The 12,500-nt window shown below is 34.9% G+C and overlaps 1 protein-coding gene across 1 annotated transcript in view; it reads right to left on the reverse strand.

Moving 5' to 3' along the window:
• The window catches only part of LOC109070294 (netrin receptor DCC-like), a 182,850-nt gene that overhangs the window by 32,077 nt on the left and 138,273 nt on the right, over window positions 1-12,500 (reverse strand). Inside the window, 6 exon segments of the mRNA XM_042723345.1 lie at window positions 227-259; window positions 1,620-1,814; window positions 3,172-3,279; window positions 3,887-4,025; window positions 5,942-6,180; window positions 8,075-8,170. Coding sequence (XP_042579279.1) covers window positions 227-259; window positions 1,620-1,814; window positions 3,172-3,279; window positions 3,887-4,025; window positions 5,942-6,180; window positions 8,075-8,170 — 810 coding nt within the window.

Consider the following 12,500-nt stretch of genomic DNA (forward strand, 5'->3'; position numbering starts at 1 on the left):
TGGACTGGAGTGCTGTGGATTACTTGTGGATTATTGTGATGTTTTTTATCAGCTGTTTGGACTCTCATTCTGACGGCACCCATTCACTGCAGAGCATCCATTGCTGAGACACTGATGCAGTGCTACATTATATAAAAACAAAAAAAAGAAAAAATGACAACCAAATCAGAAACCACCAAAACGAGAAAACAAAATAAAAAAGAGCCAAAATATAAAAACAACTTACCTTGATCATTGGCCATCTTATCCGGATGCTCAACTATAAGAACAAAGAAGAGAGACAGATGCAACATTATGATACACTTAGTAAAGTGCTAGTGATGATTAACCAATAAAACACAATTCTGTATGTAAAAGAAGGATACAGAGCTATAAAATTACATACTTACCTGATTATATCATCAAAGACACATGGGAATAATATAATTGAGTTTATGACTGAAGAAGGCACAGAGAGTTTGTCTTGTTCAGCTGGCTTTACAGAATAACGTGTGTGTGTGTGTGTGTGTGTGTGTGTGTGTGTGTGAGTACATCCTGTTCCTGCAGGTCAAAGGTCACAGCAGCAGCTGCTGAGTGTGATAGTGAATGTGTGCGAGTGTCTCAAACAGCTGTGATGATGAAGATTCACGACGAGTCTGTGACCCTTCACACAAACCAACGCATCATAATTAACACCTAACGAGTTACTAACGAACCCATAACCCATAAACAAAACAAACAGCTTCAACTTAAATTTATGTATGTTATTTGCCAAGGCAACATTTCTAATGTTCTTTTAGTTGGAGTCGAATTTTTATATTTTATTTTGAATTAGCTTTTATTTTTATTTTTAGATCTGATTGTAAATTTTTTTAGTAATTTTGCTATGTGCTGTTGTCATATTTTATCAGTTTTTATTAGTTTTAAATATTACTATTTTGGTTTAATTCGTTTTTATTTCAGTTTTAATTTCAATTTTATTTTGTATTAATGTCTGGTTAATAATATAAACTCTTCAATCCAAATAAACACCCAAAAAAAAAAAATGAAACGTAATAATTATATTCATTTTTTAATTTAATAATGAGTTTTTAGTGTTGTACATTTTCACATTTCAATTATTATTATTTTATTTTATTATTATGTATTTATTATTTATTATTATTTTATTTTATTTGTAATTGCAGTATGTGCTTTTGTCATTTTTATCAGTTCTTGTTCTTTTTAAATATTATTATTCAGGTTTGATTTTATTTCAGTTTTAGTTCTGGTTTTAGTTAGTATTAATATCTGGTAAATATATTTTTTTTTGTGCTGCAACATAAATGTATTTCTGTAAGTTGCCCAGGTTGCCAATATTTCTATTTTTCTTTTACAATAGTTATATTTTGTTTTTAATTAATTTTTAGTTTTACATTTTTCATTTTAATTCATTGCTATGTGAATAAGTCATTTTATTCATTTTGTTCTTTTTAAATGTGAATTTATTTAGTTTTAATGTTTTTATTTCAGTTTGAGTTTTTCTGCAGGAGTATTTTTTATGATTATTAGAGAATCAGACTGTTTTCTTGGCAGCGTCCGAGTGTATACCAGCATGTGTTAATAAAGCACAGGTGATGATTTGAGACGCAGCCGCTCACCTTTGGCCGTCCTGTACTGCACGGGCTCCGACAGAGGCCCCACTCCTTTGGCGTTCTTGGCCTGGATGCGGAAGTAGTAGACGGTGTCCAGGTTGAGGTCCATGACCTGGTGTGTGAGCCGGTCTCCGCCGATGGGCTCCATCACCCAGTCGTCGATGGGCATGTTCTTGTCCAGAGTGTAGTACAGGATATAACCTGACACAGACGAGCAGGGGTTAAACGGGTTAGTGCAGCGCTGTCTCTGAGGTCAAAGGTCGAGTCTCTGCTGAGTGAGAATGTGAGTGTGAAGCGAGGAAAATGAGGCCGAAATGAAGACACACGAGAGCTTTCAAACGCCAGACGGACCCTCAGCAGCCTCTTAATGTGACTGTGTGTGTGTGTGTGTGTGTGTGTGTGTGTGTGTGTGTGTGTGTGTGTGTGTGTGTGTGTGTGTATGTGTGTGTGTATGTATGTGTGTGTGTGTGTGTGTGTGTGTGTGTGTCTGTGTGTGTGTGTGTGTGTGTGTGTGTATGTGTGTCTAATGCATTTAATTTGTGTGTGTATGTGTGTGTGTGTGTGTGTGTGTGTGTGTGTGTGTGTGTGATTTTTTTTTGTATGTGTGTGTGTGTGTGTGTGTGTATGTGTGTGTGTATGTGTGTGTGTGTGTGTGTTTGTGTGTGTGTGTGTGTGTGTGTGTGTGTGTTAGGTTTAATTTTTCCTGCTTCTTATCAAACCCAATACAGTGTCTCTGCAGGGACTCACTCTCTCTCTCTCTCTCTCTCTCACACACACACACACACACACACACACACACACACACACACACACACACACACACACACACACACCCACACCCACAAAGGTCAAGTGAAGCATCACGTTTGTGCTGAGACACATGAAACATCTGTGTGTGAGCCATCGGAGCAGCATGAGTGTGTTTTAATCTCTTAAATTAACAGTCTGTTATCATTTTCTGACCCTCACAGCATCAAGATTCTTTTATATGCCTTATAGCATGAATAAATAAATAACTAAACAATTAGGCAAAATGCACTAAAACACATTTACAGAAATATATTTTATAACAATATATTTCTTAAATATTTTTTACAAATAAAAATAATTATAAAATTTCAAAAAATTATATATATATTATATATATAAAAAGACTTTAAGTAAAGTGTTTCCCAGTGTTGTTATTCATTACTAAATATGTGTATTGATATCATGAATAATTGTAACCACAGTTCTAATACATTATAACACATTGTTGCACCTTTAGAATGTATAATGAATTAAAACAGACAAACAATTATTTTTAGACGTAACAAGAAATCTACAAACATTACAATGCATTTTAACTGCATAACATTTGCATTTATCCTAAATGTAGCTACTGTAAGATTTTGAAATATTTTGAAATACATTTTGAAATCTATATTTTGGTATATAAAGGTTGAAAATAAGTATATTTCATCGATCAGAGTTTCATTGATTATTATTATTTGGATGGACATACAAAACAGTCTCTAATTGAATTATTATTCTCTCATGTCATGTGTCTGAGCGTCACCTGTGATTCGTCCATTGGCCTCCAGCGGTGGCTGCCAGCTAATCAGAATGGCTCGCGGACGTCCCTCTCGGCCAATCACAGTCAGGTCCTTTGGGGCGGAGCTCGGTGCTGACCAATGGAAAGAGAGAGCATTTGTATTCTGTATTCTGCTCATGTCAGACTTTAATATTTAATACCTGTGACTTTACTATCCGACGATCAGAGATGACGAGCAGTTCTTTACACAGAAAACTAATTAAACAGCTTCATTAACCCGAGGCCTCCTATGTTCCTGATGTTTCATGTCATCACTAAAGTTAGTTTAGACGGTGATAAATGTGTCTATTCCTGGAGTAAAGACACTTTTATACACACTGTTTTTCTACATGTACAGGACCACAAAAAAAAGTCATCAAACAACAAAATATACATGCCAAAACCAATTAGTTATACAAACCAAAACTGAGTAATTATATTCCCAAACTTTTTGTGAGCGGAACCCCTTTGACATCAAAAGTTAATATTTCTATAATTTAACAACACATTCACATTAATAGCCCCATGACATGGAACTATTTATTTATTTATTGCATTTGAGTATTTTCTCCTCTTTCTTAGGTGTTGATGGACTCAGATCAGACACTGAGGTGGATGTTTCTGCTATAACACAGTATAAACAGCCGTATAATCAGTGTTTTATATCATAAGATGGACAAGAATGCCTGTGTGTTTGTACCTGCTTCATAAGTGGTGGCATGTGCTGTCATGCTCCACGTGCTGGACTTGCGTCCTTTAGTCACCATAACAGAGAACTCATACATGGTGTTGGGCTTCAGACCCGTGACAGTGTGACTGAGAGCTGTAGTATCAGCCGACTGAAACACACACAATCACATGACATTATCACACATCAAATTCACTATCACATATAATCACAATCATGCATCACAATCACACATCATAATCACACATCACAAACACACATCACAATCACAAATCAAATTCACAATCACATATAATCACAATCACGCATCACAATCATGTCATAATCACACATCACAATCACATATCACACATCAAATTCACAATCACATATAATCACAATCATGCATCACAATCACACATCACAAACACACATCACACAACAAATTCATAATCACATATAATCACAAATCACGCATCACAAATCATGTCATAATGCACACATCACAATCACATATCACACATCAAATTCACTATCACATATAATCACAATCATGCATCACAATCACACATCATAATCACACATCACAAACACACATCACACAACAAATTCATAATCACATATAATCACAATCACGCATCACAATCATGTCATAATCACACATCACAATCACATATCACACATCAAATTCACAATCACATATAATCACAATCATGCATCACAATCACACATCACAATCACAAATCAAATTCACAATCACATATAATCACAATCATGCATCACAATCACACATCACAATCACAAATCACAATTACACATCTAAATCACAATCAAAATAACCTCAATCACACATTACATCAAATTCACAATCACACACTCACATTACAATCACACATCACAATCACAATTACATGTCATAATCACACATTTCAATCACACATTACATCAAATTCACAATCACACAATCAAAATAACCTCATAATCACACAATACAATCACACACATCACATATCAAATTCACAATCACAATGGCAATCACACAGTACATCAAATTCACAATCACAATCAAGCAACACAATCACACATCACAATCACATAACACACATCAAATTCACTATCACACATCACATTCACAATGACAATCACACATTATATCAAATTCACAATCACACAATCAGTCACATAACATAACAATCACAATCACATCACAATCACATAACATAACAATCACATCACAATCACATAACACACACATCCACATCAAATTCACAATGACAATCACACATTATACCAAATTCACAACCACACAATCACATCACAATCACATCACAATCACATAACACACACATCACACATCAAATTCACAATCACACATCACAGTCACAATAACAATCACACATTACATCAAATTCACAATCACACAACCACACATTACAATCACATAAGCACACATTACATCAAATTCACAATCATAAATCACAATCACATATCACACACATCACAATCACACATCAAATTCACAATACATGTCATTATCATAAATCACAATCACATATCACACACATCACAATCACACATCAAATTCACTCACACATCACAATCACAATGACAATCACACAACAATCACACATCAGGGTTATTATCAAACTAAAACAATAAAAATCATTACAAGAAATAAAGTAAACATGAACTGGAATAAAATATAAGAACATATATTTACTTAATTTCAATTTATCATTTCTGATTTGTTTAACTTGATGGACTAAAACAGCAAACTAAAACTTAATAAAACTTCACAGAGATCAAAATTACTAAAACTTTAAAACTGAAAATATTAATTAAATATAGTTCAAAATATTATACAAAACTGTAAGAGTATATCAACAATACTAAAATAACACGCTTCATGAAACAGATTTAAATGCATCTGTATGACGAGCATCAAGCACATTTAAGCTTAAGATCTTAACAAATAAACTCTATGGAGTTTGAACTGATTCAAAGGTTAACACCATGGTACTGACTATTTCCCATACTGGTTTACCATGGTATTCACGTGTTACTTGATTGAAAAGCACTGGTATTGACCTTGTATTTGCTGCTGGTGGAGTGGCTGGTCTTCCACTTGACGGAGTAGTAGCGCACCTCCGAGGACTTCTGGTTCTTGGGAATGGAGTTATCGGCCCAGCTGACACGCACCGAGTCGGACGTGAGCGCCACGGCCTGCACACCTACAGGAGGAATCATGGGCGTGGACGTATCTGGGATGGGGGTAGGGAATTTATCAAACAGATGGAACAGATCGTCATCGGACGGGTCCGAGGGGTCTGTGTGGAGTCATGTTCATGCAGCAAATCATACGTGATCACAGATGAGAGCGGACAGGACGGATCAGGAAAAAAAGAGTGGAAAATGGAGTGACAGAGGAATAAAGAGACACAAAGAAGAACATTGAGCTCTAGACAGTGACACAAACAGGTAAAGGTGAAAGTCAGAAGAACTGCACCATGAAAAGTGGTAACCTGCAGATATAGACCATAAAAATTCATATGAATTCACGTATTTAGGTGGATTTAGTTACATCAAATTTAAATAAATACATAAACAAATAAATAAATAAATACAAACAAACAATTAAAAGGAAATTGATTAACTATTAATAGATAAAAATAAACAAATACATAAAGTAATTAAAAATAAATGTAAAAATAATTACTAAATAAATATATAAATAATTAAACAAAGAAATAAACAAATAAACAAAAAAAAAACCAAACAACCAGCTTATCAGCATTTGGAATTAGCAAACCTCATCAAGTTCACTGTCTAAAAAATAAATAAAAAAAATTAAGAATCAAACCAATTAAATGTTACCACTTCTAGGTTACCATTTTTTGTGTACAGGGTGAATCTCAGCAAACATGAATGATATTTTCACACATAATCAAAAGGAAAATTAGAAATTAGTTTCTGCACGAAGAACATTAAGTTCAAAATTTTACATTAAACCAGTTTTCACAACCTTAATCCTTAGCTGCTGATTGTAATAAAAAAAGAAAGATTATTTGTAGGTAAAAAGTAAATTTATATATACATAAAGTTAGTTTTCAAGCTAAATTTATTTAATACAGATTTAATTACTACAGGAATTGGGACTTGGGGTTAAATGTGCACATAAACATGTTTTTAAAATACTTTTCATTTTCTTTACGCTACATATATTTTTGTATTTCTTTTGATTATGAAATTAATTTACACTGAATTTAATTTGTACTGATTAAATTAACATAGGAATGGGAATTCGGGGTTAAATGTGCTTAAATATGCACACAAATATGCTGTTAAAATCAGCTGCATTTTCTTCATGCTAAATATATTTTCTTGTTTCTCTCTTTCTGATTCTGAAGTGAAATATGAGCCACGTGTGAGATTCACCAAGTAAAGCAGATTAATCTACAGCCTCACCTGAGAGACACAGAGAGAAGACAGTTAGTCAAGAAACAACTAACACACAACTCATCATCATCATCAGACAAACACACTATAACTCTATATGGGAGTGATTCATATCAATCTGACATCTCTGGCTCTGCTTCAAACCCTACTCAGGGAACTAACTATTATAAACTTAATATTTATCTTATTCCAAGTAATTGTTTTTATGGTTTTAGTTTCAGTTTTGTTAACTTAACCCTCATTCTTCTACAAAAAAACAATCACAGAATGCACTGCAAAAAGTTGAAATGTTTGATTTAGTTTGGTTTCTTGTTAAGGCAGTTGTTGTAGATGCTGTCAGACCAGAGCTGAAACACAACGCTTCTCTACAAATGAAACTCAAGAGACGCTGATGTCAACAAGCTTTGAACAATCCAAACAGAGACTGAAGCAACATCTCACAGCTGGTGAAAAGTTTGACATGATTCAAAGCTGCTTCATTTCTATGAATAACTGTTCAGTTTCATTAATCTATTTAAAATGGTTCATTTGAGTCATCAATCACATGGATTAAATTTCTTCTCATTTCTCTGTGCTCACTAAAGTTTCCTCTGATGGAAGACAAAAACATTTCACAGCAAATACTGAGCATAAATATGAAGATACACATCAAATACTGTCTTTATATATCTCCTGAAGGTTTGTGATCGTATGTGAGACTGGCGTGAAGCACATCACTATCATCAGAAATGATCTAAACAGACGTGAGATGGTCCGGTGACCCACCTGACATGGATCTGGTGACAGCGCTCTCGTACAGAGGAACTCCTTCACCTGCGTTATTGAAGGCCTTCAGAGAGATGACGTAATGAGAGCTGGGCTCTGCAAACACACACAAACACAAAAACCTGACTTGATTCTGTTCTGAAGAGCTGGAGATGAGGCGTTTACAGCAGTTATTCATTATTCATCAGACCAGAGGCTCTGGTGTCATTAAAGCTCTTAAAGCTACAGCTCTCAACAGGCTGATTCATTATATGGAGGAGAGAGTGGACATGCATTTATTATAATTCATTTGGTGTGATCAAGAAAAAAAATATGATAAAGTGATCAATGCATTTAATGTAGCGCCTCATTTATGCAGCTATATGAGCCTTAAATTAAAGACATCGGGGCAAAAAAGTCACCCACGTATATTTATATATGATATAGTTTAGCAATACCACACCAGCAAAAGTGCCATTTCTCCCCAGTATCTGCACGACTGCAAATGCCGTATTGATTTAATAGTTCAATAAACAAGAAGTTACCGTTGTTACATTTTAGACACAATATTGCCTGCTCAATTTCACAAATAAAAATAGTTCCAATCAAAGTCACAGCAGAACTGATGAACGTCTGATCAACACACAGCGGTAATTCTGAAGGAATCTACAGTTCATTCAATGATTCAGTGACTCATTCATAATTTGCTTAATGAATGTTTCAGCTGTTTGAATGAATCAAGTGAGTCAATGATTCAGTGATTCATTCATAAAGACTCACTTGCTTAATGAATGTTTCAGCTGTTTAATTGAATAAAGTGAGTCAGTAATTCAGTGATTCATTCATAAAGACTGATTTGCTTAATAAACGTTTCAGCTGTTTGAATGAATCAAGTGAGTCAATGATTCAGTGATTCATTCATAAATTCATAAAATGAATCATGTGAGTCAGTGATTCAGTGATTCATTCATAAAGACTCACTTGCTTTATGAATGTTTCACCTGTTTGAATGAATCAAGTGAGTCAGTGATTCAGTGCTCATTCATTAAGAGCCACTTGTTTAGTTTCTGAATGAATCAGTTGTGTAAATGATTCAATGACTCACTCAGTGACTTGCCGCCACCTTCCGGTGATTTTAGTTTCAAATATTCACTTTTTAACCATTGATAGATATAATCATTATTTATGCAATGTTAAATTAAAATCTCTCTTTCTAAAGCTACTGTTTACAGTGAATATTTATTCACTGCTTTTCTTATTTAACACGATAATGATTTTAAATGATCTTTTTTTTGGGGGGGGGGCAAATCAGCACATCACGTAATTACTGCTTGATGCATCATGTAATAATTGCTTGACAGCCTTAATTATAATTTCATATAATTAATGAATTTTTCAACATTACTCAACTAAACTGAGATGAATAGTGACACTTAATGAGACCTGACTTGAAAATAATCACTGACATAAATATAATTCAGTGAAAAATAAATGCAGCAGAAGTGCTGAAAACAATGTCAAACAGAGCAAGACAACAAGTGAGGAAATTCAAATGAAGTTATTATTGATAATAATATTCATCTGTACACGAGAGGTGCTCGTCTGTTTCCACCAGCGCCACCGCAGGACACAACTAGTTTCATCTGAGGCTGTAATTGATCGAGGCTTTGAAAGATTTATTCATGGCTCTGTTTGTGTGCGTATGAAACCCCCGAACAAAGAAACAGAAGATGCTCTTTTCCTCTTTCCATTTGATTCTCTTTTCCTTCTGGGCAGCCGCTCTAGGTTCAATATCGCTGCCATGGTAACCTGTGGATTCCATGTGAAATATTGATAAGGACGTGGCCTTATTTTAGTCCAGAACGGAGGTAAGAGGAGGCCAGATCAGCGTTCGGAGAACAAAAGGCGAGCTCAGGTGAGAATTTCACCACGAGCAAACGGCTGATGAAACAACGCGCTTTAATGAAGCTATCCAGGGAGTCATAAACTCCTCTTGACATCCATTTTTCTGGGTAATCTCATAAAAATAGAATAAATAAAACATTAGCGTGCTTTAACACGAGGGAGTGTGTTTGATCTCAAACAAACTCACATTACATATTCATGAGCGCTGGGCTAACCGCGCCTCCTCATGAATATTAAAATCTGAGATTTGTCATTGTGTCTTTTGTCAGGTGTGATGAGAAAAAAATCAATTCACACCGCACTTGTTTTCAAATTAGATGCCTTTAAATTAAAGATTCTAATTTCATTCTTCATAATAAATAAATGAACGGGAAGCCATTTCAGTAAATGAATTCGCAACGCTTTTCATAGCAAGCACTTAAGAGCTTTCCAAATAACAATATGTTGATGAGTGCTGCTCATCATGTGATCAATAATCTATAATAAGAGATCCGAATGAAAGCAGCAGAGACTCTCTGACTGAATCAGTGCAAATGACTCTCTGATCACATGACCTGGTGTTCACACTGTGTGATTTAGGCCAGGATTTGGTCGTCTGAGACCAATTTTGAAAATCCTAAAAAGTCATCACAGCAAACGTTTCAGCGCTGCCCGTGTGTGGGCTGATAATGGAAACTCCGGACAAGTTTTCTTGCAGGTACCCACATTAATGTCAACTGAGATCCCACAGTGTGACATGACCATCATGTTCGTACAGTCTGACAAGCAACAATCACAAAGGACTAGGGATGTAACGATATTATCAATATTGTGATATCGACCTCGATGTTATCATGGTCACATGACGATATGAAACAATAGGTCTTCTGGGCAAAATACAATTTTTTTAAATAGATTTGTTCTCGGCCATTATGCTTTGGCACAGTATCTGTTAAATGAACTAAAACTGAAAGCACAATATGCTAAATCCCTTCATCGAGTCTGTTTCAAAGTGAAGCACACACTTGGTTCAGACGATCAGCTGGTGATCCGGTGTTTTCCGTGTCTCAGAACAGCTCTGTTCACACTGAATGAATGCAGTCAGTTCCTTTATTTCACGAGTTTAGTGTGTGTTTGGGAACACAACAGACACAAGTTATGCTTTATTTCATCAGTGGATGATTACAGCGTTTCACTAGATTTGTAATGAGATGCGTTTTTGTTTTTGTAAGCCTGTTTTCACTGAAGCTGGAGTTTCCTTCAAAATAAAAGCTCTACTGCCTTTTCTGTCAAAATAAACGTTTAATAGTGCAGTATGCTGACAGCTCGCGGTTTGAATACAGTCTAAATTCAAAATATCTCTTTTAGAATTAGAATTACTCTTTCCTAGTATAGAAACAAGTAAATAAATATTATAATTCAACTACTTTATTTCAAATCATAAAAAATACATCTATGAAATATTAATTTTCATTTAATTTTACAATGCATTTTTTTTTAAACAATATATGGCTACTATTGTCATTGTTGTTATTATTATGTTTATATTCAAATTTGTTTGGCTTTTTAAAACACCAGTGTGAATGTAATTTAAACTGAGACAGTATACCACAAATAAAAAGAGTGTTGAGTCCCCTTTAAAGTTCAGGGACAAGTCAATGACTTTTTCTGACTTAAGTTTTCTTCGTGAAGAAACATGGTTTGGAGCGCTTAATTTTGAACTCTCAAAGTGCATTAGATAGAATAATTTACCTTTAAAGAGTGCAATATTTATTTTTTCCCTCCACTTATTCATTTGTCTTTTTTTGTCTTTTTAAATATTGCATTGTATCAGTTACAAAATATTATTAGTTACCTACAAGGCCCTTAATGGTTTAGCTCCTGCGTACCTAACTAGTCTTCTACCACGCTACAATCCATCACCACGCTCCCTAAGCTCACAAAACGCTGGACTTTTGATAGTACCTAGGATAGCAAAGTCCACTAAAGGAGGTAGAGCTTTTCGCACATTTGGCTCCCAAACTCTGGAATAGCCTTCCTGATAATGTTCGGGGTTCAGACACACTCTCTCTGTTTAAATCTAGATTAAAAAACACACCTCTTTGGCCAAGCATTCAAATAATGCATATCATAATTTTGGACTGCAGTTATATCTGATCAAATGCACATTATTATTCCTTTAGCTTGGGTTAAACTAATTAATTTTACTTGGCTGGAACAGCAGCTACGCTAATTATGTCTCTATTTGTTTCTCTGTTTCTGCTGGATTTACACCCCGTGGTAACTAGGATTTACACAAGCTCCAGTCTGGATCCAGAACACCTGAGAAGAGATGATGCCAGCCCCTCAGAGGACCTCAGATGATGCTAACCCAGAGACAACATACAGAACTACCAATCTTTTGTTATAAGTTTGATTGCAGCATATAATAATTGCTGTTGATTACGTCATCACAGTCACCACTGATAAGCTTCTCCTTAATATTGTAGAAACTTAATTTTCTGTAAAGTTGCTTTGCAATGATTTCTATCGTGAAAAGCGCTATACAAATAAACTTGAATTG

Source organism: Cyprinus carpio, chromosome B5, assembly GCF_018340385.1.
Source record: "Cyprinus carpio isolate SPL01 chromosome B5, ASM1834038v1, whole genome shotgun sequence".
In the NCBI taxonomy this organism is placed as follows: Eukaryota; Metazoa; Chordata; class Actinopteri; order Cypriniformes; family Cyprinidae; genus Cyprinus; species Cyprinus carpio.